This window comes from Solea senegalensis, linkage group LG6 (genome assembly GCF_019176455.1).
Source record: "Solea senegalensis isolate Sse05_10M linkage group LG6, IFAPA_SoseM_1, whole genome shotgun sequence".
In the NCBI taxonomy this organism is placed as follows: Eukaryota; Metazoa; Chordata; class Actinopteri; order Pleuronectiformes; family Soleidae; genus Solea; species Solea senegalensis.
The window spans coordinates 13,864,402-13,891,213 of record NC_058026.1 but is presented as its reverse complement, the minus strand read 5'-3'; the positions used below and the strand labels follow the sequence as shown (position 1 = coordinate 13,891,213).

The following is a 26,812-nucleotide window of genomic DNA, read 5'->3' as shown; positions in this document are numbered from 1 at the left end:
TGAAAAGCAATCGTCAAAATATAGTAATTGTGAAATAATTACCAGCTAATCTGCAAATTGACAATATGATAAATGTTTCAGCAGTCACACAGACAAGAAAGAGTGCATACGACAAATAATATCAATAAGTTTATTAAGTGGTTTGAATATTCTGTTTTAAAATAAATGCAAAATCGCAGATAGACCTGTACAGTTATATGTTCACAGTTTAACATGTTCCCTTTGAATAGCCAATAGATTAAGAAATAGGTTTTTTATTACAGACACATTATAGAAATGTAGAATATCCAATATTATGAGTATCAAAATCATGCTTAGTAAAAACCTTTAATAGCCCTTTCAGTCTAATAATTATTATATATGTATGCATGCATACATACTGTATATACATACATACATACACACATATATATACATATATATAGATATATAGATATTACAACTTATATTTGCAGATACAAAAACATTTACAAGCAAGAACTGAGTATCCAGGAGCAAACGCAGATAGTGGAGCCGATACATTCCGTTTGTTTTGTTTGTGTGTAAAAAAAGAAAATCACTCCTCGCAGTGACTTTACATTTAAAAAAAACAAAAACTGTTGGATGATTTCTGATAAAACTGACCAGCAGTTTTTCTTTGAATGGAGACATTTGGTGTCAGGTATGTTTGTTTGTCTGGATATAATGTTTACATATGTGTATACGCACACACATAGACATGTAATGTGTGTATGTGATTGCATATAAAGTGCACTTTAGAGATGTACAAATACGCTGTAGGCAAAAAAATCCTCCTCTAAAGTGGTGATTTGCTATTTTACAGCCTTTGACTGGAATCATACAGTTACTGATTCCAGTACTAAGCACTGTGGAATTTATCCTAAATTGTTGGAATAAAACATCTGCTCCTGAAAAAACAACAATAATTAATAATGAGCAAATTTCCCTGCTTTGCACTTTGTATTTTTCCCATATAAAAGTGTCATGTATACAATAAAAAGGCTACCATGGTGTCACAACACAAACCAAAACAATAATCCATAGATACATACACTTTGATATAAAACATTGGTAAGACACAAGACGTTTCATTGCTTCTACCCTTAAACCAACCGAGTGATGTCTTTTCCTCACTAACACAATAATGCCCCTGTGCAGCAATGTTCACATTTCTGAATGAAAACATAAAAAAACAAAAGAAAAACACTTCACTCTGATAATGAATGAGACCCCCAGTGCCCATTTTCTTTTCAACCCAAATACCAAAAGCACACAGGGCTGAGCTGCTTTCATTAAGTGCATGTATTCTACTGTGTGTGCTGTTAACATTATATGTACAAGAATAAGCGAGCATGAGCTACCTGCTTTTGTTTTGGGTTTTTTACTTTGTAATTCTTGACACTTCATAATTTAAGTTGGTACAGGCAGATGAGTTGTGTGGTCGATCCATGACGGAGGAGTTAGCACTAGCACTATGTCACAGGTAGCTGTGTGTTGGAGAAAAGAAAGCCAGAGTACGACGTGTACGACACAATGCACAGTAGGTGTGATATGATACATTCTGAAAGGTTTCACATTATTTTTTACTAGCTAGCAAGTGTTTACATATAAGTGTGTGTGTGTGTGTGTGTGTCCAAGTCCACAACTGTACTTGAAAGCATGCACAGAAATGAGAGCTGATGGTGCACAGAAAAGCTTGAGCATGCTGTGTGGCTTCAAAGCAGGTGCCTGTGCAGTTTGGTTCCATGGCCACAAGAGGTCGCTGGTCTCAGGCCGGCTGAGATGCTGCTGCCTCTTTGCTGCAAAAAAAAAAAAAAGCGTAGGATCTTCTGAAGCTGATGAGAGTTCTGGTATGACATCTTAACAATTTCAGGATGGACTGATGATAAATGTGATGACACCAGCTCATTATTCAGGCAAATGAGGTGAAAGGGTCTAAACCTGCAGCCTGAAGAACAGTCCCCTCCCTATCAGAGTCCAATGTTTAAGGCCAGCTCTTAGAAAAAAAAGTCAAAGTGGTACAGTCCAATATATAAACCAGCATTGAGTTTTTAATTTATTTATTTATGTTTGTTTCAAGTGTCCCCCAGAGCCGCTTCACACCAGGAGGTGGCGTTTCTTGTGCAAAGCCAGGTGGTCAGAGCGGGAGAAGCTGCGTTCACAGTCGGGACACTGGAACGGCTTGACGCCCGTGTGCTTGCGGAAGTGTCGCGTCAGTTCGTCTGAACGGGCGAACTTCCACGTGCAGCCTTCCCACGTGCACTTGTATGGTTTCTCACCTGAACCAAGAGAGAAAATCGTGGTCAATTAAGAGGTTCACAAAAAAAAGTCTACATAAATAAGAGAAAACACAGTTGCAGATGTGTGTGAATCACAAACTCTCACCGGTGTGTGTCCTGCGGTGTGCTTTGAGGTGGGAGCTCTTTGTGTACACTTTGTTGCAGTTGGTGAAGTCGCAGCGATGAATCCTTCGCTTTTTCAGTGAGTCAGGAGATTCAGCAGGGAGAGGATGCTTTGTTCCTGAATGAACTATTACTGATGGATTGTTTCCCCTGAGAGAGAGAGAGAGAGAGAGAGAAAAGACGTTAAATGAAAATGCTGTTACTGTTTCCTATATGAAAATTATAATAATATAGATGATAATTATAATAATTAAAATAATAATAATACAGTTATAAACTGTTTTACAGGACTCATAATAAAGGAAAACAACAGCAGTTAAAATATGATATGGTGGTAAGATTATAAAACAGAGCCGAATAAAACAATAAAAGCAATAAAATAAGAACCAGAAAGATTATTCACCACAAAAGCATTAGATTGTTTTCAGTGATAAAATCCCCTTAACATGTGTCTTTTAAGGGGATTTGAGAGAGGAAATGAGCTGGTCACACAGATCTCCTCAGGTTTAGTAGGTTATTCCACAGATGGGGTTCACTCACTAAGACACCTCACTGCCGCAAGTCTTTCACTGAGGACCTCAGCTTGTGACTCGGCATAAATGTAATGTTATAAGATCGATCATTTATTAACACAAAAATAAAAAAAAGTAAAAACTATGCACACAGCTACGTCATGACTCTGCTGAGCTAAGTGCTCTCGGCACAATTCCATTCTCCTCACTCAGATCGGATGTGTAACACCAACACCCTGATTATCAACCATGCTCACTCATGTTGCACCTGAGCAAAGTCAGCAGGAGGAAAACTTCAGTCATGGGTCCAAGTATAAAAGTATTTAAGAGGCCTCAACATTTCATTTTATTAAACTTTTTGTGTCTGTGCACTGATTTCCTTTGTAATTGTGTCTCACTGTACTCAAATGTGTGAAGTTACACATTCATTTGTTTTGCTACATATTATGTAAAACAGGCAACATTTGTATTGTATACAGATAAAATTACTTTCACACACTTGAATGTTACATGGCCTCATGAAGCCAGAACATACAAGAACACTTTTGACGGTCACATTTTAGTTTTTATCACATCATTTAAAATTGAATGTTAATGTTCTGCGACAAAAGTGTATAATTCCTTCGTTCTGTGGTGGTGGAAGAACTCAAGACTCTTTAATTTGCTTCACCTGCAGAGGGTGTTGGTGTCACGCAGCAGTTGCCTCTTTCAGGAAGTTGAAATCTGAATGTTCAGTGAGTTTAATTTGGCTGCAGCTTCTCTCCGATGCAATAACAACTTTTACCCGTTGTGACGTTGAAAAATATCTCCCGCCTTTTCCAGTCTGCCACGCCTTAGCCATCTCCCGTCACCCCCTGCATTCTTGTTGTCGTTATTTCACCCTTCAACTATTCACCCAATGGAACTTGATATGAATCATTCAGTGCCGCGTAGCCGAATATCAGAGAAATAAGATGGAAAAAAATAATTGTGTAATGGTAGAAGCAACTTTGCAACAATCTCTCTAGTCACACACCCAAGTTCAAAAGGCCCAAGAAGATTAGGTTTCTAACACAGTTCACCCTCAACCATCGGAGACAAAAGAATAGAAGTGACTTGAAGAGAGAAGCAATTTTCAAGTGTTTGAAAGTAAAAAAACAAAAAAAAAAAACAGAAGGAGAAAAAGGAGCTATCATTCTGCACTTTTAGAGTTTTCATTAAAGTGTGTGTGAGTTAATGCATGTGTGGATGTGTGTAAGTGGCAGTTGGGAGCAGGTGTCGAGTGTTGAAATACAAATCTCTCACATCAGTTCTGCACAGAGGAATGTGCAGAAAATCCCCCACAAAAACACACACACACACACACACACACACACACACACACACACTTTCTTTTAAAGACTAAACATTAACTAAATTACTAAACAACACAACTTCCATTCCTTTGGACAGTCTATACAAAGCGTTATCCCCAACATTAACCATAACCAGTTAATGCCTAACCCTAACCATAACATAACCACAAATCTTGACCAGATCCTCAGAAATGACCAGAAGGGACCAGGTTTTGGTCTACATGAGGACTACTAGTACGGACCAGGTCAGTATTCATGCCAGAAAAGGCCCTAAAGAGGCAACAAACACACACACACACACAATATCATACATGTTTACACACTCGCACAACCTGCCATATATATATAAAGACTATTTACATTGTTGAGTGACTGTGTTTTGAAAGGATGAGTGATGAAAGACACACCCACTTGTTTCATGGTTTCGCCTAACAGCTATTGTGTATGTGTTTTTGCACACGTAAGCATGTGTGTGTGTGTGCATATGTGTGTGTGCGTGGGTGGGGTAACAAAATGTAATGCACTTCATTTGCACAGGAACTAACGGGCAACATTCTCTGACTATTACTTCTTTAACTGACCTGCTTTCATTTCGTTGAGGAAACGCTGTGACTCCACAGATGATGAAACATGGCAAGGTGAGGTGAGGACAAGGAGGAGGAAGGAGAGGAGGTATAGGAAGCAAGGAAGGGAAGGGGCAGGAGCAGAAAAGGAATGAATGATGCCGGGCAATGAGCTCTACAAAAATAAATGAAATGCCAAGCAAAGGAAGGAGGAATAAGAAAGCAGAGATGCAAGAGGAATGTAGGAGGTGACAGGAACAAGATGACTGATATGAACTCGAGTGAAGGAAATATGAATAAGCATTTAAAAGCTGTAATGAGACGTAAGAGTGCAAATAAGAAAATAAAAGACCACACAGAGGAATCAAGTCATGTGTCAAGTCAATATGTAAAAACTGTGTTTATATTTAACAGCTCTGTTACCGGTCCAGTGTTAAATTTGTTACTTATCTCTTATCTTTTTTTAAGTTAACATCTGCGTGCCCACATGTAGGAAAAAGGCGAGGTAGCTGAGTGCAGACAGACTGACTCGTTACTGCCACCGTGCACATTTTCCCAGTGTTTGTTCAGTGTTTTTGTGATAAGACAAAGCAGAGAAGAGAAAGAAGAGAACTGTGTGGCATTTTATGCAGGTTGAACCAGACATGGTCCAATTAATCCCGATATCTGTCCTGAAGACGTGTATGCATGAATGCAAATGTCTGACTCACTAACCAAAGTGAACAGTAAGGAGACTTTGACCTGCCGGTCTCTTAGTAAAGAGTTGGAGCAATGTCCAGTTTAGCTGATGAGCAAACAGATAAAAGCCTGAAACCAGCTGACCACAGGCAGAATGCAAACATGTGCAATGATATCATTATTGTGTAAACTGCTGCGCTGGAGTTTCACAACAATTGACAAGTCGTGATCCAGCCATACATGGTCTTGTTTTACATACAGCAGTAAATCACAAGGTGTGGACTGTGGAGGTTATTGAAAATGGGCCTCAGACCGGACTTTAGAAGAACCTTTTCTGCCTCAGGATTTTCCATATACACCATAAATAAAAACACTACTATAGCATTTCCATTTTACATAATTATCACGTTTCCTTGTTCTAGTTGCTCAATGCAGAATTTATATATAAATAACTGGGCCTGAAATGAGCTTCCTTTGTTTCAAAGACCAGCAACCGCCACAAATATAAACATGGGCCTTAGAAGTTTTCTTGAACCCCTGTTAGAGTTTGGGAAGCTTGTCTAAAGGTAGGTTTCATACTACATTACTAGTGATAACACTAAATATCAGTGAGTCAGTACTACTACTAGTCATTATTGACACATTTCTCAGGAATTACTGCCAAAACTAGTTTTAAAAACAAAATTAGCAACAAAGACCTGAGAGTAGATAAAGTGAGAGTACGGCATATTTAAATGATGCCCAGCCTTCTTCGTGGCACTTTTTTTTGTTAAACGACATATTACGGCAGGAATAAATATGGATGAACCAGCCTTTGACCACCACTTCCATATAAAGTCAAAGGGGAAGCTCTGCAGCAGACGGTGACACTTGTGAAACATTCTTTCATAATCTGTACGCGTGTGCTGCCGATGTGGTTCTTACTCGTATTCATGTGGTATCCTGATGACGGATGGTTTCATCTCATGGCTGCTGTGCGGGTCATGGATGAGCTCAGGGCACGGCTCTGTTTTGATTGGCTTGTGCAGGTCGTGGGCATCGCCTCTCAGCTCATGGGACTTTACAGAGTGAACTGAGAAGATGGAAAAACAGTTTTTCAGACTTCAGACGATTTAATCTGAGAATTCAGACTTTTTTCCTCATTACTTAAATTAACATTTTATACTTAGAATTCAGCTTTTTTTCTTATAGATATTTATTGGTTGATTGTTTTCTTCTCAGAAATAATTAGTAAAAAGAATTCAGTTTCTATCGACCAGTTATTAACACTAAGATTAAATAAGTTACAGGTATATTCTTTTCAGTGTATTAAAACTGTGTTTGTAAGAATCTTTGATAAAGTAACATATATATATATATATATATATATATATATATATATATATATATATATATATATATATATATGTATATATACATATATACATATATATAAAACCTATAAATTGCTGGTGTGACTGTGGCCTCTTACTGCTCCACATTAATTAAAATGTGTCATGATATTTGATTTTCTTTAGGAGATACCAGATAAAACGTACCTCACAGTTACATGTTTATTTTGCCATTCTTCAGCAGTATTTGTTTCCTTTCACAGACAATAGATATGGTGACCTTTGTCTGTCTTTGTGATCTACAGTTGTCCAGTGAAAACAAAAAAAAACAAGGAAGAAAGAAAAACCTGCCAAATTCTGAGAACAGAAAAAAGCATTTCTTCCTTTTCAGAACAAATAAGAGAGAAAAAGGAGTCAGCACTTTCCTTGTACATCAGTGTCGTGCAGTTGTCAGTTAGTTCATTCCTTTTTTTTTCCTTGTTTTGTTTTGTTTTTCATTATTTTGTATCCATAATTTAACAGTGTGTTACTGTAATAAATGAACTTAATCTGAAGTCCATAGAAGTTGACATGTTGACAAACGAGATCTCACCTGTTTTGTGCTCTCTTCTTCGATGATGGCCGTCGTCACAGCTGACGGGCGGGCTCACCATTATCGACTGGGGCAGGTGGAGAGCCGATCCGTAGAGGACGGACAGTGGCACCGTGACTGGAGACACCATGACCCCTGACCCCTGGATGACCCCCGAGCCCAAGTTGATGAGCGGAGCCATCATGGTGGGGTAGGGAAGTGAGGGTGTGTGCGGCGGGACGCCGTGGGAAGGAGATGAGCGAAGCTGGGAGTGTGGAGGGGAACAGCGGGGGGAGGCGCGGCTCGCCATGCTGTGAGGTGAAGGTGGGGAGCTGCGCGAGGAGGTCGGAGAGGAAGCGGTGGAGCAGGGAGGGGAGGAGGAGCGTTTGCTGAGAGACAGGTCCACTGGCTCTAGCTGGGTGTGTGTGGGGTTGCTGGGGGTGTGGGACTGGCTGAAGGCATGCATGTGTGTGTGGTAGAGGGGGGCGGGGTGGGGGAAGATGACTCTGTATGGCTCTGGGGTTTTCACCAACGAAGAGTAGAATGACTGTGAGTGAGAGAGAAAGAGAGGATGTAGAAGGAGGAAGCGGTGACAGAGGACAAAAGAGTTAAAAAATGTCTCTGCTGCATTCAATAACATGGAAAACATGTTTTCTGTCACACAAACAATCTTACACACATTTCAGTTTGCGAGCAGGTAACTGTTATGTCTCAGAGTGTGATGTTCATGTGTTCATTAGAATGGTGCCTGGAAGTGTGTGTATTGTACGCAAATGTCCACTGTACAGCAGCCTGTTTGTCCAGGAAGACACGGAATGTGGGAACCACTCTGTCTAGACACATAGCAGGAGTGTGTGTGTGTGTGTGTGTGTGTGCGTGTGTGTTGTAGGTCAGAGATACTGTTTGGTATCAGAAACATGCCCGGACATGATGAGAGCACTCAAAACACGCACACATGCACGCACATTTACACAAAAACACACACACATGCCTTACCGTCTCCATGTCTGTCTTCAGAGGGTAATCATACATCAGCATGGCTGCACAGGGCAGGCTCCTGCAGAGGAAAACACCACCACCCCAATGTTAATACACAACGTCAAACAAAACAATGCATTTACAGGCCAAACGCACTCTTTTAACAGTCTTTCCTCATGGAAGGCCGATAATGGCCAGCAGAGGTTAGTAAAGTAAAGGTTCCAGTATAGTAAGGCAGAAATCTGGATTGAAAGGTTTTTAAGAAAAACTGGAGGACTGTAATGTGATTATGGCGTAACAGCTTCATAATTGTGAATTTAGTCGAAGAAAAGTTCATGTTTTTGTAGTTTTTGCTACTTGCATGCAAACACACACCTTGTGAAGTGATTAAAGCTGATCACCTTAAAACAAGGGGGTGTCTCAGACAAAAGCCACAAAAATGATTTTTTTTGTGTGTCTGAATTGACACACCTGCTCCTCCTCTCTGCTTTCACTATTTCCACAGAAGGCTCTGATTTCTCACACATCCAATCTGTTAACAAATCTTGTTCATCTCACATTTTTTCAGGTCACGCATTAAACATTGGGTCTGGAACTGCAAGATACTTTCTTTTAGGAGAAAACAACCAACAATAAACCAAAGAAAATGACTAATTTATAACACTGCACAGTGCTTAACCAGAACAACTGAGATTATGCCATATTAGGACCAAGTTTTGGTCCCTATGAGGACTACAGGTCCTGACAAGGTCAGTGTTTATCCCAGATAAGGGTATATGCACACACTCTCACTGACACGTACTGAGAGTCCTGTCAGGTATTTGGATCCAAAGTGAGTGAGATTTCAAAGGTGGTTCCAGTTACCTGCGTCTTTGAATAACCAGGTGCAGCGACGATGACTTTTGAAAGGGTTAGGGTTAGAATGAGTGTGTTTATATCTATGTGTGTGTGTGAGTGTGTGTGTGTGTGTGTGTGTGTGAGTGTGTGTGAGAGAGAGAGAGAGAGAGAGAGAGAGAGAGAGAGAGAGAGAGAGAGAGAGAGAGAGAGAGAGAGAGAGAGAGAGAGAGAGAGAGAGAGAGAGAGAGAGAGAGAGAGAGAGAGAGCATGTGAGATCACCAGAGCATTAAGGCAACACAAACTGTCAAAGAATGTACCCTAAGGAGTGTGTGTGTGTGTGTGTGCGTGTGTGTGTGTGTGAGAGAGAGAGAGAGAGCTGATTAAAGTCCACAAGCTAGAGACAAGTTAGCCTTTAATTATTAACAAATGGCAGGAACAGAGGCCGTCACGCCCTAGTCGCACATGCATGCATGCGCACGCGCACACACTCACACACACACACACACACACAAAGTCCATATGAGGAGTGAACCAATCGAAGAGCAGGATGCTTACTTGCAGGGTCAGGAAGGGTGTGAACATGACGACTAAAACCTCACCCTTCACTCGGCTCTGAAGAAACAAAGAGACTGAAGGCAGGTGGGGACTGTATGTGTGTGTGTGTGTTGGGGGGGCGACGACTGTGTGTCTGTGTACACATGTCTTTGAGGGTGTGTGTTTTTTCTAATCCGGGTTTTTATTGTGCCGTAGTTCAACTTGAGGTCAAGCATTTATTCTATTGTGGCTGTGATCCACACACAGAGGTGACAATCAGAGCAGTTATGAAGCACAAACTCAACACGAAAACAAAAAAAAAAGTTCTTTGTTCATATCAGATCATAACCCAGTAATATATGCCTGGACAAAGATGAATGCTTATTAATGTGTTTTTCTTTGAACACCTGTAAGTCGAGGTTGGTGTATAAACAGATAATGAATGACAACAAAATGAAATAAGATTGGAATTGTGGATGCTCACTGTACATTAAAATGCAATTGACATTACAGGTTGTCATGCTGTCGTCAAACATATGATTTTGATAATGTGGTGTGAGGGTGGTGCTTAGCCAGGATGAAAAAGCTCTATGGCTGATAATAGTGATGTGAAAATCAAAGAAAATATGAAAAACAAGATGTTTTGGTTGAGTTATTGAATTATTCCAAACATTTTTTTGAAGCCAGCTTTAAACATATACAGCACACGAGGCTTGAGTGACTTGTTTATCTCACATGTGGAAATATTGCATGGTGACATGCCGAGGAAAATGCCATAATAGCTTTTAGACTGTCTGTTATCTGACGTCATTTCTCACAGAAACTGAAAAAAGCCGGCCGCATTCAGCATACATGAAAGTCCTCGAAGAACAAAAGTAGTCATGGGAACACACAATTCCAGTCAGACTTCACCTGACATGAGGTATTGTCTCTGTCTCTCCTGGTAACAAGGAGGTGACGTTGATTTATGCCATCTGAGACAAGACGCGCTGCGTAAGCTGCATTCACACACACCCACTGAACTCTGTGGATTCTCCTGAGAGGCTGTATGTGTGAATGAAGATGTTCGCAGAAGTCGCCCCCAGAGATTTTGTGGAGATTCTCCAGCCAGTTCTCTAGTTTAATCTCCAGTTAATGCCCAAGTGAGCTCATGTGAGAAGGCAGGAGGAGGCAATCTGACAAATGCTTCCTGCATGTTCAAGCCAGGTGATTCTCCTGCTGGTGTGAACACGTCTCACACTGCAATCTCACAATGTCCAGGACAAAAATCTTTGGACATTACCGAAGGTTTATGTCTGAGAACAGCTTTATAGCTTAGAGGACTAAATGTCATTAACGGAAAGAAAAGTAATCTGGGTTAGATAGTAGCAATTGGCAAATCATTTATGCTGTTTTTCTTCTTCCAGTTGAGGGTCACAGGGCTGCTGGTCCCAATCCAGGCTGACACAGGCCCAAAGGCGGGGTACACACTGTCCATCGCAGGACAAACACAGAGACTTAATTATTTTTTATTTTTTATTTATTCGTCGTGGTAAACCGCCATGTAGGGAAATGAAGAGAGGAGAGTAATCAGTAATTTGACCAATTTTTCCCCTTGGGCTGGATCATAATAAAATTAATACAGTGATTTGGAGAAAATGGAACTGCAGGAAAATTAATTGAATAGGAGTTCAACATCTTGTGTGGAGTACCACACCACAGACCATACAGCCTCAGGAGCTTCCAGTCAACCTGCAGCTGGAGCTTATTTATTTTGTCTCTATCTAAATTGCATCTAGAGCTGCATTTATGGGTAAATTAATTGCTTGCCCCCAAAAAATGAATACGATGATCACAATCTCAGTGGTGAAAATGGACGGTTTTGTGTCTTAGATAAAGGAAAATATTGCCTGGTCAACAAAATCAATATAGTTAGTGGTCAAACGGATTTGTGTGAGGAAGAGATCAGACGGCTGCTTCACCTCTGCTTCATCAGAGCACATAAAAGAGCGAGGACTCCCAAAGACAGACAAACTTTGAGGCAGAAGAACCAGTGAGAACTGCATGTCTTTGGTGAATAAGTAGCCATACATGTGTTGTTTCTCCCTACGCACTACATGTGGGTGTGTGTGTGTTTGTGCATGTCAAGTGTGGGCTGCAAATATTGTCCTTCTAGGTCAGAAGAGCTACTGTGTACTCTACCCCAACCCACTCAGCAAACACATCCCTCATCACACTCTCTGCGTCTTGCTCTCTGTAATCTTGGCCTCCACATCTTCCTCTACACTTCTTCCACACTCGCTGCTCGACAATCACTCACATCTTTACTACTGTATTTATCTAAACCTCACACTCATTTTCTCTGCCTCTCTATGAATGATATAAAACAACATGACTGAAGGGGAAAATATTGTGGCTTTGAGTTGCTGGCCACTGACTCAACCACACACACACGCACGCACACACACACACACACACACACACACACACTCGCAGCTGCACACTGAGTTTCTGCTAGCTCAACAGAATACACACACTAAATCACGAGAGGACTGAATTATTACAGACACGCACACATGCTTAAAAATACACAGACACAAACGGGGGGTTTGCACACGCAACACATTAACACACACACACACACACGCATGCATGCACACACGCACATGCAGCCTAATAGCAACAGGCTGGAGAAGATGAGATCACCAGAGAGACCAGAAACCTCCAGACAACAGCCTTGTCCAAAAACATGCCGCAACAGACACACACACACACACACACACACACACACACACACACACATTTTTAACACTAAAAGCCCTCACTTCTCTGTCTCTTCTTTTTTACTTCTCTCTCTGAATCTCCTCTTTTACCGTGTCAGTGTAAGCAGTTGGTCCGTCCCCACTGTCATACACTATAAGGCATGAACACACTTCATAGCTTCCTGAGCAGAAATTCATGACAACACTGTATTTTTATTTTTTTTTCCCTTTTAGGGAGTGAACTAATCTTAACCTAATTTAAGATCCCAATTACATGACTCATCAAGGTGGGAAACTAGTATTCCAGCATTTAAATGTCCCTTATTCCTGAGTTCTCTTCCAGTAAAAGCTCTCGTCACTCTACAACCCTTCAGTTGCCCTCTACCCATTCTTTCAATCTCTCACCCCAAGTGTACCTCCCTACTCTCTTATTTCAACCCCTTGCCTCACTTCCTACTCTGCTAATAACATGTCACATGCTCTGACTTTGACCTCTCTCACTTTAAGGCCCCTGCTGAAGCCCCCCGTCCTCTTGTTTTGGCTTCCTTTTCCCCTCATCTAAAAGGTTGCCTAGCCCACTCCTACCATCTCCAAACACACACAAACACACACACACACACACATACTTGCTCTGAGTCTCTCCTCACTCCTCTACAGCAGACTGCGAGGCTGCAGGCCTGCAGACCCCATGGAGAAGCCGAAGGGGGCCATCACAAGGGGAGAGGAAACAGAATCCACCGTCACCCACACATGGTTACGCACATTTAAAAACACACCGGCGCTGACACAAGACTCTAAACCTGACAAAAGACGCATACATTATGTGCACGCACCTCAACCCGAACATGTCACAGAAAGCAGAGTTCTGAGGCTTTCCAGACGACAGAGGGGAAGGAGAGAACAAGAGAAACTGCCAGAGAGAAAGAGAGAGAGAAGCGGAAGCCCTCAGAGTTTAGTCTGACTGTTATTATTTCCACACTGCGTGATGGGTCGGGGTGTAAAGAAGAAGAGAAGGAGCAGGAGCAGGAGGAGGAGGAGGAGGAGAGTGAAGCCAAATGGGGGGTGCTGCTGCAGGGGACCTGTTTCCTGTCCGACCCTCCAACACACTGAACCTCCCTACCATAAGAATGAAAGGACAGGGGGGGGAATGGAAGGAGAGAAAGAGGGCAAAGAAAACAGCCGCTCTGACCAAACTATGTAAAAATGGAAGTGGAAAGAACAAGGCAGAGACAGAAACGGGGAAGAAAATGAAGTGGGTTTCAACCAAAATATGACAAAACTTCAATGAACCTCAAACATGGGGGTGGTAAGAAAGAGCTACACTGTCACAGTGGCTCAATCCAGTGGTTTAAGAGCAGTAACAGGCACACTGTGTATGTGTGTGTGTGTGTGTGTGTGTGCACTTTTACATGACTGTGTGCGTGCATATGTGCACTGGCACGCGTGTGAACTTGCGTAACGAGTCACAGCTTTTTAAGTTTATGGCTGTCTGTGTACAACAGTGTTCTAATTTCCTTAACTTCTAATGGACGAGCACCGACTCTTCAGCATCCAGGAGTTTAATGTTTAGCCCTAATGTTCTTTTGGACCTGCCCTTTGAGAAGTGTGTGTGTGCCTGTGTGTGTGTTTGTGTGTCTGCGTCTGTGTACACACACTCTTGCGCATTTTGTTCCACCAGATAACATCAGCATGTTGATTCAGGAAAAGAGGTGTAGGGGTGGGTGGGATGGGTGGGGTAGTTGGGGCGTGTATGTGTGTCTGTGTCGTGCTTTAATAAAAGAGGTCAACTCAACTTTTCTTTCTTCTTTTAAAAGAACTTTTCTGGACCGGAGCAGAGTATTAAGTAAGACCCAGAGCAGCAGAGGGAGAGAGAGAGAGAGAGAGAGAGAGAGAGAGAGAGAGATCGCCCTCATTCCACAATCGTCCACCCCCCACATCCACATCCCTCTCTTTCCTCCCTCCTTTCCCCCTCTTTCTCTCTCACTCCAGGCTCTAAACAGGATAAGGGCTTCATAGGCCAAGTGGAATGTGTGACGCAAGCCTCAGCCTTGAAACAAAGCACAGGAAACAGGGAGAGACAGAGAAACACAGAGAAAGAGATGTGTATTGTCAAAGGTGAATTGAATGAGAGGACAGACAGAGACGCTCAGGTGTGACTCAGTGTTTGCTCAATCTGACACTCTCTGTCTCTCTCTCACACACACACACCTGTCAGACACACTGTATTACACTGCACTCATGCTGTGACACTGAGGGACAGCCCCTCACTCTTTAATCAAGCACTAGTTTCAGTTTACCTTTCAGTCAGTCAGTCAATCCACGTGGATTTGCAGTGGTATAGTCAGTTTTTCTGGCATGGGTTATTGTCATTATTAATGATTTATATTATTTTAAACTGAGAAAGTTACATTTCGGACAAAATAAGACAATAAAATAAGTCTCCTATCACCAATGAATTATATAAAAATCCTTAAAACTAAAATAGATGATTTACTTTTGACCACTTTTCTCTCTCTTTTTTACCACTAACCAATAATAATGATCATAATCAGCGACTTTAAGATAATTATTCGTCAAGTCGCCTTTTACCAGATCGAATTAAATAAATGTGTTAATGTTGAGTTTTACACACACACACGGCCTAATTATCTAATTCATTATTAATCACTCACTAACAGTTTAATCTCGTTAAATTTAACCCACAGCAATGACTTCTCTTCCCCATAATGAAGTCTTCTTATTACAGCAAACTTCAATTTAAAACAACAACATACAAACAAACATATAAAAAACAGCAGTTTAAAGCGTCACCACAGACCATCCGAGTGCCACAGTGTGTGACAGTGAACCCAGCGTCTGACTTACTTCACAGATGGAGGACGCGGTCTATTCCTGAAGCAGACGCGGTCGTTTGAAGGCAGCCTCGCTGATAAAAGCCCAGTAAATGGAAAAGTGACGCAGGAGTCTCCGCTGTGTCACTGAGACCAGGCTCAGGAAACAACAACAACAACAACAACAACAACAAAAAGAAGCTCCAGTGATCGATGGCTCTTTTACTCTCAGTGTCTCTTTCTTTCTGAGTGAGTCTCAGAGTTTGTGTCACATGATCCGCTGTCTGTCTGTCTGTCTGTCTGCCTGCCTGCCTGTTCTCCGTGGGGTCGGGCCGTTGGGCGGGACTGGGGCGGGGTGGTCCAGTGTGTGTGTGTGTGTGTGTGTGTGTGTGTGTTGCAATGTTCATTCCAAGTTTGGAGAAGACAACAAGAGCCATTATAGTTATTATCCTTAACAAGCCTGAGTGCAGTGTGTTATTAATGAAAACACGAGGTTCACGCCAGTCAGTGGTGAGTCACAGTTTATAAATGGTTCATAATCTGCAATTAAAGCTACAGCGTAGACAGGATTAAATGGGGAATTATTGATCAATAACTCCATTATGACGTTTTAAGATTATGTAAATCAAGTGACCTGAGAGAACAGCGCCTCCTGTGGACTCCATTTTTATAGCCTCACAATTAAGGGTCAGGTATGGTGGCCCTGATGTGCAAATAGGGAAACACAACAACATTAACTAATGCACAACTACATTAATTATTTAATTGGTTTAATTAATTTAATTTCTATTAATGTTGGTGATTTGCACTTCAGGGCCAACGTAGCCAGGTCACACTGACTGCTGCATTCCGCATCCACAAACAGCACATTTGCATTTGTGCATGTGTGTACATGCCCAGAGTACCGTTCATACTCAAACAAGGGGCCGCGTTTGTCTAACATTCCACGCATGCACACGCAATCGCACATTCCACTCCAGTGTCGAGTTCACGCATTCGTTTCACCCTCCTTGTGTTCTTGTATTCTTTGAAGGGATGGGACGATGCCTCGTTTTTGTGCCTAGTGCCAATATGACAAACTCGCGTCTCAACCGATACCAATATTGGTCCCATACAGTCATTTTAGACCATTTGTTAACACTCATCTCAAGTCATCTCAAAGACATAATTCTCCAGCTGTGTAACAAATGTTGTTCCCCCAAAAAGTAGAAATAAACAGCTATCCAGATGAATCTGCTGCCTCCACAAGGTTTAGCCACAAGGTCGATGTCATGATTAGTACTCTTGCCTTTGTGGGGGATCTCCAATTTCCCCCCACAGTCCAAAAACAGGCACATTTGGGAATTAGGCAAATTGGACACTATAAATTGACCATGGGTGTGAATTAGAGAGTGGATGGTTGTTTGTCTCTATGTGATGGACTGGTGACCTGTCCAGGGTGTAGCCCTCCATTAGCCTTATGTCAGCTGGGAATGGCACCAGCGCCCCCACGTGACCCTCATTTGTGGCTTCATGTGTAGTGAAAGAGCAGCATTATTGCATTTTGAATGTGTATTGAGTACTATACATGTAGCCTAAACCTGTAACATCACCTCACAGAGCAGTTCAGAGACAGGGCAGGCACACCTATTGGTTGTTCTCATACTTTTTGTCAGGCAAACAGACCTGGTTCCATCCTGCATGTGTGCAGACGCTCAGTGAGCAATACTCGAGGAACAGACGGCATTAACTTTGTTGATGTTTTCACATTATTTTGACATTGACAAGAATGTCACAGTGGCATTATGGCTGAAAACAACAAGAAGCACGGGTGAACAGTTTCAGAACTGGATTCTACTGCTACAAAAAAATGACCTGGATGTTCAGAAGAACTTCACAATTGTTTTTTTTATCACTTTAAGCTTCTCACAAATGTGATCGTCCAATATTAAAAATGTTTGCTCCCATTAGCAACTGCCTGTCTGAGCCAATCTCCAATCTACCTGTGTGTTCACATCTGCACCTCACAGTTTAGATGCAGTCTGGACAAGTAATGCTAGAGTAAAATAAACAACTCATAACTTACTAAAGTACTGTTTCTGTCACTTTCTCTCTCTTTTCTGGCATAAACGCTGACATTGTCAGGACCAATTGTCGTCATGGAGACCAAAACCTGGTCCTGATGAGGCAGAACCTCATTTCTCAGGAACTGAATGAAAGTCAGTGCAGTGTCCTCAGAACAAGTATAGTATGTGTGACTGAGATAGGGGGCAGTGGGGAAAAACTAGGTCAAATCAGAATTGCTGAAGTACAAAACTGTACTTTAAAATGCTCCCCAACACCACCACATATTCCTGGGTTTAGTGTTCCATATTGTAGCCAATGAGGTGGCTTATACTGTATTTTGTGCAGTGATCATTAACTCAGAGAATCGAATACAACAGCCGTGTCATAATGAGGCTGAGGATGCTTTGTTTTCCTGTGACACTGTCGGAAATGTGTAATCCGGAGATGTTTATTACGGAGGTCATTGTTAAAGGTGGCGTTTTATTGTTTACAACAGTTAGCGTTTGAAATGTAGTAGCTCATAATTCAAGCACAATGCCTAATTAAATGTAATGTCCTGACCTCAGATTTACACATTTTTCTCTCATTGCCTCAACAAATACTTGTTTCTGGTTCTGGTTGGCAGGTGTGCAGTAAATGTTTGTATGAACACACCTTAATCATTGCAGTGTGATATAAAGTATAGGCTACAAACACCTCTGTGTGTGTATATTAAACCATACAAGCTACCACTCACTCACTACTTGTGCTTCGACTTTATAGCAATATTTTGGTATTAATATTGAATAAAATTAAGTTTATACTAATACTGAATGGACTGAGAATCAACACCCATCTTATCAATTTTGCAGCTCATTGTTTTGGTTCTCAGTGAGTCTGTTTTCATGATATTCAGACATACAGAGACACTGGAGGAAATTAAAGGCATATAAGATTTTCTCTTGTGTGAAAACAAAATCAGGTTGAGAAGTAACAAAAAAGATGAATCAAGGTCAATAAAACCCATTTGTTATGTTTGCTGCGTTCATGTTGCTCCGTCTGTTCCAGATACTGAACTTGTTTTGGAAACTGCTCAGTGATAAAAATGTATTCAGTGCTGCCACCTCTCACTTTGTTTGTAACTGCAATCTTGGAGTCAAGAGGGATTCAAGTAAATGCAATTATGAGTTTTTGATGTGCTGTAGAGGAATACTAAACTTCCTGTTTGGCAAATCCCCACTGTTGCCTCAGGTGAATGACATTCTTGTTTGCATAAAATGTAATGCTTTTACTTTTGACGCATGTGTTTTTATGTCTCCAGTTATGTCAGTCATAGCCGGGATTTCAACAATGCCTTGGGAAAGCAATTTGTTCATATCTCAATGAAAATGAACTGCATGCTGTTTGCAATAACCAGATACTTTAATCACATTATATTGGTAATGTAGTTTTACTCTGCACAGTGAATACTGCTAAATCACTGGCTGGTGTCCATCAAAGACAATCATTTTATGTGAATATTTTTTTCCTGGAGGATCCATCCATGCCGAAGTCCTGTTTATTATGTCATATATTGTTCAGTTTTGTTACACCTGTGGAACCACTCAGGTGGTTCCACAGGTGTTACAAAAAGATGGTGTTACAAAAAGGTAGTACAAGGTATCACACGCACGCACACGCACACACACACAGTCAGTCAGTCAGTCAGTCAGTCAGTCAGTGTTTATTCCAGTCATTATCCTAAATAGGTAATAAATATGTACACACACACACACACACACATAGGTTCGCACACCTATCCTTTTAAGGACTCTGCATTGACTTGCATTGATTTGGAGGGCCCAACTAAACCGTTATCCCTAACCATACTAGTTAATGCTTAACCCTAACCTCATAAATGAGGATCTAGCTCATTAGGACCAGGTTTTGATCTCCATAAGGACTACTAGTCCTGACAAGGTCAGTATTTATGTCAGAAAAAAAAGTCTTAAAGAGGCAACAGACACACAAATCTACACAGTAGCATCTGTCATCGCGACCCTGCCTTCCACACTGTCAGTCTGTGGAATGAGGTGAGGAAGTGGTGGGTACGGCTGCGGAGCTGGTTGTTGAAACAAGCAAGTGATGATATGACAGCTGTTATTTCATGGATGGTCTTTAAAAGTGTAAGGCCTTTCAAGTCTGAATACACATCCGCTCAGGCTTTAGCCAGTTTTGTCGGCACGAGAAGAGAGAGCATGAGACGCGTGGATGAGCGGGATGGGAGCGTGACGGAGGTAGAGTTAAGGGTTGGTCAGGTCAATTCAGCAAAACTGTGTTTCTGTGTCAAAAACAGCAGCACAGGGAGAACTATGTGTCTAGTATGAACCCACACAAACTGCAGAGACAAGCAGTAAAACTGTATTATAAATCAAATCATAGCTTTTAAACACGACGGCTTTATAGGATCAAATTGGGCAATTTTTATGTCTGGCTTTAACTAAGCAAATAAATATTTTTTATTGCCTTTTTTGAATCCTTCTTTACAACACAGTGATCAAACCATCAAATCAGACCCATCTACAGTATGTAGGTACATGCAGAGCGGGAAGAATAAATACAAACACACAAAACTATGGTGCACAGTTGTGGGCTAAACCAGCTTTTTACCAAATTTCCCACCTCTGGCAAACAAACGTTAATGGTTCTGTCTTGATCACCTCAAAAGTATAGGTACTTACATATCAGACAGCCAGAGTCAATGAGTCTGAGAAACTGTATATTTTGAATTACAAGGATGTTATCGTGTGGATTTCAATGGATAAAAGATAAATAATACAATGATCACAACAAGAAATAATCAAGGAAGTACATGTAGTTTTTGAGTATGTTCTCCCTCCACTTTCATTTAATTTGGACAGAGAGTGTGAGAGCTTAAGTCCTTGTTGTTTTTCTTTTTGTCACTGTAGTGAGGGATTAATGATAGTGTTTCATACGTCACTTTGATGAACACACGCACGCTGTCACAGCTCACCTCTGGGAACTGTACACTTGAAGTAATTTCCTGGAGACTTCCCATAACCATTTGCCTAACCTTAACTGTAACTTAACCTCTCTCTCTATCTCTATCTCTCTCTGGGTGTGTCGTTGAATGCGTGAGGAGCAGAGACAGTAGGCGGGGTTTCTTGAACAATAAAGCTGTCTGTTTTTGCGCGTGTGTGTGTGTGTGTGTGTGTGTCTGCACATGCATGAGCAGTATATAGTATGTATACACTCTTTAAATAGGAAGAGCTTTAACTTAACAGCACATCATTGAGCTCAGCAGCCTAAAGGTCAAAGATCATGTGCCGAATTTCCGTATACACACACACTCAAACAGGGCTATTCTTGTTAGCGATGTCATAAACACACTGTCCTCAGTATGTTTCCGTGCACTAACACTAGTGGGATATTGATTTATTGTATGAAGTGTATCAACATTTATACGCCCCCCTGTCAGTAATGTAAGTATTAGGCATGTGCCAGTTGACACATCACAGACAAACCTTTCTACTGTACAAATATATACAGCGAACATATTTAAAGTGCCCTTAAAGTGATAAAACTATTCTAAAACTTACTCTTCTGACTTTGTCACGTCACAGGAAAAAATGTGTTACTAACTTTAAAAGATTTGGTCTCAAATGGTGTAAAATTCAGCAATATTCTGGGCTCTGATATGCTGCAGGGCGTACGCACTTACACACACTGACCTTTAGTTAACAGAATATTAACATTTTCTCCATTTTGGTCGCAGTTTAATTCTCCAAACAAACGCAGAGCTCAACAAAGGCAGTAGTGTAGTGAGCAGGTGCAGTTTCACACAAGTGAACGGTAAAGCCCTGATAAAGTTCATTGAGGGTTTTTATAACGTTACAGCATTTGAAGAGGAGTTATGACAACTATGGCTCCGGGGTGTTATCAAGACATATTTTGGGGTGGCATGGTAATGTAGTGGTTAGCACTGTTGCCTCACAGCAAGAAGGTGCTGTTTCCTGTCAGAATCTTGGACACATTTGGTCAGGTCCGTCCCTCATGGTTGTGCACTCAATCGCAGTGGCTCTGATCAACCCTCCATCTGACCAATGACAATAAAGATCCTTTCCTTTTCTTTTGAAATATTTTAAACAATCCAAAACAATCCTGAACAGAAGACTCTCAGACTCTATTTTTTAACATTCTGTATTGTGTGGAGAGGAGACTTTAACGTGTCACAACACGAACTCTGTCTCCACGTTAGTCCATAAATGCGCTGGTCTCAATTCTGCCGTTTTTTTCCTCGCTGTTTCTTTCTTCTATTTGCTGACTACTTCTTTATTTCTGGGTCAAACTCAGGGATCTGTTAACTGTGTAGCATGCGTATAGCAAATGGGAGAAGTTTTGGTTAAACACACACAGAATTGTAATTGGACTCCCAATCACATTATCAGGATGTTGTAGTTCAGGTCAGTAGAATTTTAGTCAAACTACTACTACATGAATTCTAAATAATTCCTTTCTAACATCATGGAAACATACTGCATTGATTTCCATTCCTTTGGACCAGCTAACTATGTCCTTATCTCTAACCTTACCCCTAACCACAATTCTCATCTGACCACTTATCTTAACCAATAAGCAATAACAGAAAAGAAGTTCTGCCTCAGTAGGACCATGAGGACCACCAGTCTTCACAAGGTTAGTATTTATACCAGAAAAGGGTCACAAAAACAAACAAGCACACAGAGAGAGAGAAACATGAACACATGCAAACATGTGGTTCCTTCACAATCATTACGGTAATTGAGTAACAGAAAAGAACAAGTTGTTTTTGTTCAGCAAACAAAAAAGTTGCTGCTTTATCAGACACATCAGCTTTTCAGCTTAACTTCAAGCCAAGTTTACAAACTAAGTATGTAGTCGTTCAGCATTTTTCAGAGTTAGACAATGTCTTTGTTACCCCACCCCAAAATACCCAGGAAAAATATTCAGAGCATGACTTCAGTGTCTTCAGAGGGTGTGGCTGCTCTGAGCCCAGGTGCTGAGTTCTGTGTAAAGAACGGGACCATGACACCAGGCAGGAGATACATTTACATCCCCAGAAACCTGGCTGTTGAAAAACAGTTTTAGCCACTGAAGCGGTAATAATTCCTAGCATCTAATAATAGACCGGACAAAGGCCAGATGCACATGTGCTGACAACATCCTGTGAAAGAGGTAATGGGGAAAGTTAGAACAATAAAGGCAGCAGGAATGTCAAAAGACTTTTTTTTTTCCTTCTGCAGCCAAGATGCCATTCAGACCTTGTGTTAACATCCGTCCTGAGACATCCAATCACAAGCGGATCACACTAAGTATGTGTCCTTAGCTCTGAATACAAAAAAGATGATTGCAGCAAAGCTCAAGGAGGGGGAGTCCGATCAAATACCATGTGTGAAATCACCATAAAAGGGCCATTCAATCCAAAATGGCCACCTTCCTGGAGGATTGAGGCCAAAGTCTTCATTGATTTGTTTTGAGTGTCCTGACAGGATAAACGCGTGTACCAATTTCTGTTCATGTACGTGAAACACTTAAAAACATCACCAAATAAAATATTTTTAAAATTTTCATTTGCCCCTCCCACTTCCACATTACCACACCCATTCACCAAACAACTCTCATACTTACATTTTAACCAGGACTGAACATTCTGCAAGATTTGGGGCATGCTTGGGTCCTCAAAAATGCAATTAATTTCGAGGAAAAATAAAAACAAAAAACACACACACACTCAGAGGTGCTTTGAGGACACGTGTCCAAATTCCTGAGCATTAATGAATGCAAGACATCCTCGGGACAGTCTAAAGAGATACCATCTCTTTAGACCCCATGCAGACTCTTCACTAATCATATGTGCATTCATTTGTAGTGATTCATGTCTATTTTTCTCTCTCAGTCACTGACTCTGACAGTAGTCACATCTGTGCAGCAAACACATCCAGGATGCATTTAAATGCCAGGAGGGAAAGTTGTACTTAGTGATGTCCACATTATGATCAGATCACGTTGGACAGTTTTTGTTTATGACTGCTCACACACTAAAATGAGCAATAACGCTCAGTTAGTGAGACCTGACACCGAAAGAGCAAACGCTTAGCCCAGATCTACACAAATAAAAACACGTTCTCAGTCTCACACTTTTTGCATTGAATACAAAGACACAGAAATCTAACACTGAGTTATTTCTTTGCCCTTACAACCACATCTATGATCAAACATGACCAGGCATAAGCACTATAACAAAGCTACAGCTGCCCCAGCATCTGCTTTATTAACAGTACAACGGTGGATATTGTAAGTCAATACAAGAACCTGAGCCCCATTTTTGGGGCTCAATGCTGACTAAATCCGCAAAGAGACCAATCAGAGACTGTTGTTTTCGTTTCTCTGCTTTTAAAAATGGTTTCCTTCATCTTATATTTAGTTGATTTTTAGTTTAACACTTATCAGTTGTTTGGCATGGTTATCATAAAGAGTTAATGTAGCATTGTTACTTATCATTTACCTTAATCCTTGATGATGTCAGCCAAGTCAATCATTCAAAGGGTAAAGGTCAAAGTTGGTGTGCACCTGATGGAACTTTGATACATTGTGTACATTTTTCAGCAAAGTCAAATCTCAAGCGCAGTAAAAAAAAAAAAGGTCACGTGATCATAAATACCTCTCATTCCTTGAAATTTCTACATGGCAGAGCATTTTCACGTTAACATTCATCTGCCCTGCCGCACTGGTCTCGTAGGCTGGGGACGTGGCCGGTGTGCAGGCGTGGTGCAGTGGAATCAGCCCCTCATCTATGTTCCCAGTGAAGAGCTGAAAGTCAGAACAAGCATCAGAGGTCTTGGATTACGTTTACATTGACCCAAACGAATGATTCTCAGAGGATCAAAGCACCAGGGTTTGAATTCAGATGGAGAGAGAGAGAGTGAGGATGAGAGGGGGAGCCAAGTGCTAAGACCAAGTGTCTGTCTTTATTTACTACATTGTGTTTCAGTGCATAATTCAGCCTTTGGAAATGCATTGATATTAACAGATTTTACACCATGCAAGAAAAACATGTTTCGTCAGCATGAATTATATATACCAGTGGTCAATGTAGTAAAGTACTTTACTCTCACAATCTATATATTACCAAAACAGAAATGATTTTTGGAGATTGGGCACAAATTGGAGGCTTTCACGATAATACGTGTGAACATTATTTGGATGACAAAATTTATGTCACGAACAACTCAGTGAACGTGTGCGCACACGCAGTGTTGTTTTCTTGCAGCCGTAAATCTACTGTGACCCCCGGCTACCGCTGTGAAGCTGCTGTACATTCAGTTCAATGCTAATTGAAGCACTTCAATATGCTAACAAAGCACAAAGGCTACAGGTTTAAGGTATTCTTGTAATGTTTAAAATCTACACCATCGTATTTATTACGCTACCATTTTGCTAATACATGTATTAATGTACAATCAGTGTTAAAGAGAATCATTGTTTTGTCATTAATTTGCCCTGAGAGAGAGAAAATAACTAAATGCTCACTAATCTTGTTTTACAAGATTGTACCTTCACTAATTACAAATATGTGTATTTAAATGGCACTAAATTATGAATATACATTATCTTAAGGCAGTTTACAGTGAAATGTCAAGGTCTGAGTGAAAATGAATATTTCCCACCCTGAGCAAACACTTGGCGTCAACAGAGAAAAATAAACTTTTACAGGATGAAACCTCCGACAGAGTCTCGGTGTGTGTCCGCGTGTCTCGACCAGTAAGTTTGAGAGACAGCAAAGACTCTGTGTCTGTGAATGTGTGTCTGTGAATGTGTGTGTGCGGCGACTGCATTGGGAGGAGTGCAGTTTTTAGAAAGGACACGACGTCGATAATACAAATAATGCAAATCTGTCTCTGAGGAGGTGAAGAAGAGGAGGCTGCTCAGAGGGAAATGCTAATTTAGTTCAAGTAAACCATAGCATTTCTGTAAACACTCTTAATGCAATGGAAGAAGAGTCTATGTCATCTGCCCCTCGTACACAAAAGGTCATCTTTCGTTCCTTAAATAAAAAAAATAAAAAAATGGCTGCCAGTCGTCTGCCATGGTTCCAATACCTCACAGTTGCCACAGAAACGTACAATAAGGCACATACAGAAAATAAATTGATGTGCCTCTGGGCACAGACGTGTAAAGTCCTCCTCGCTCCTCCTACTTAAGAGCAGGAGTCACACATGCAAAATGTGTGAAGAAAGTGTGAAGAAACCACACGTGTTTGCATGTGTTAATGTTTTCCCGCGGAAGTCTCTTTTTGATCACGTTGAGTCTCTTTGTGATAATTATGTATCAGCACTGGGTGTGGCCCCGTTTTTAAGAGAGCTTGACCCCCCCAGGGGAAAGATCACACCCTCTGTGAGAAATCACCACTTGCACGCCTAAAGTTCTCTCTGGCATGCGCCGCATTGTTCAGCTACATTCACTCTGTCACACGATCAGGGCTATGAATACAGAATGAAGACCTCAGATTTTTACTCAATTAATAATTCATGCATCATTCATAGAAGCGTATATCTACAAATAGTACCGATTACACACACACATATATATATCCTACAGTACATATGCTTGTTTTCCCTCCATATAAAAGGCACACTTATTTATATTCAATACTGTATTAGTTTTTTATATTAAACAGGTCATTTTCAATTTACCTGTTTAATATAAAAGTTTTTTGTTTTTTTTAACTGAAATATTGAATTAGTAGAAATTGGACTTAAAGTGTTTTGGATGGGTTTACCCTAACACCAAAACATTTTTCTTTTTATTTAACCTTTATTAAACCAGATAAAGTCCCATTGAGATCGAGATCTCTTTTACAAGGGCGACCTGTGCAAGAAGTCAGCAACACACATAGTAAATACAAGTTCAAAAAACAGATTACAAACAATAAATTATAATAGGCAATAGTGTAGGATTTCCAATAATTTAAAACCTGTCTAGAGTAATGTATCATCGGCATTAACAATGGTACATGGTGTTTGATATAGATAAAGAATAAAATGGGTCCTAAGACTGATCCCTGTGGCACTCCTTAAGGCACATCTGAAGAAGAGAGGAGGTGGAGCCAGCCATTTGGACACACTCTGGGTTTGATAGATAGTCAACAAACCAAGTATCGTAGTTTGGTTTGATATGCCAATAGCTAATAATGTTTTAATAAAAAATGTATGATCAGCAGTGTCGAATGCCTTCAACAACGCAACATTTTTCCAAGCCCAGTTCCTGGATACGTTCATTTAAAACTTTTGGAAGTGGCAGTAACCGCACTGTGTTGCTTTCTAAAACTGAACTGGAAATCTGTTATGCTAAATGTAATTTACTGGTGAAGTTGCATGTTGCAGCTGAATATTCGTCACCTCACTCTTTACAACTCAAAAGATGTTTTAGCTTGTCC

At 40.9% G+C, this 26,812-nt stretch overlaps 1 protein-coding gene across 3 annotated transcripts; it reads right to left on the bottom strand.

The window, feature by feature from the left end:
• Positions 1-116: 116 nt before the first annotated feature.
• On the bottom strand, positions 117-15,619 carry klf3 (Kruppel-like factor 3 (basic)). 3 transcript variants are annotated; one of them, XM_044028647.1, is made up of 6 exons: positions 15,347-15,619; positions 8,388-8,448; positions 7,413-7,938; positions 6,414-6,561; positions 2,386-2,552; positions 117-2,279 (listed from the first exon to the last, which is right to left on the bottom strand). In XM_044028647.1, the coding sequence occupies exons 2-6, from the start codon at positions 8,427-8,429 to the stop codon at positions 2,098-2,100; spliced, it is 1,065 nt and encodes a 354-aa protein (XP_043884582.1). In that variant the 5' UTR covers positions 8,430-8,448; positions 15,347-15,619; the 3' UTR covers positions 117-2,097. The 3 variants fall into 3 exon arrangements, with proteins under 3 accessions (XP_043884582.1, XP_043884581.1, XP_043884583.1); XM_044028646.1 differs by lacking the exon at positions 15,347-15,619 and adding an exon at positions 13,315-13,494; XM_044028648.1 differs by lacking the exon at positions 15,347-15,619 and adding an exon at positions 9,234-9,278.
• Positions 15,620-26,812: the final 11,193 nt, after the last annotated feature.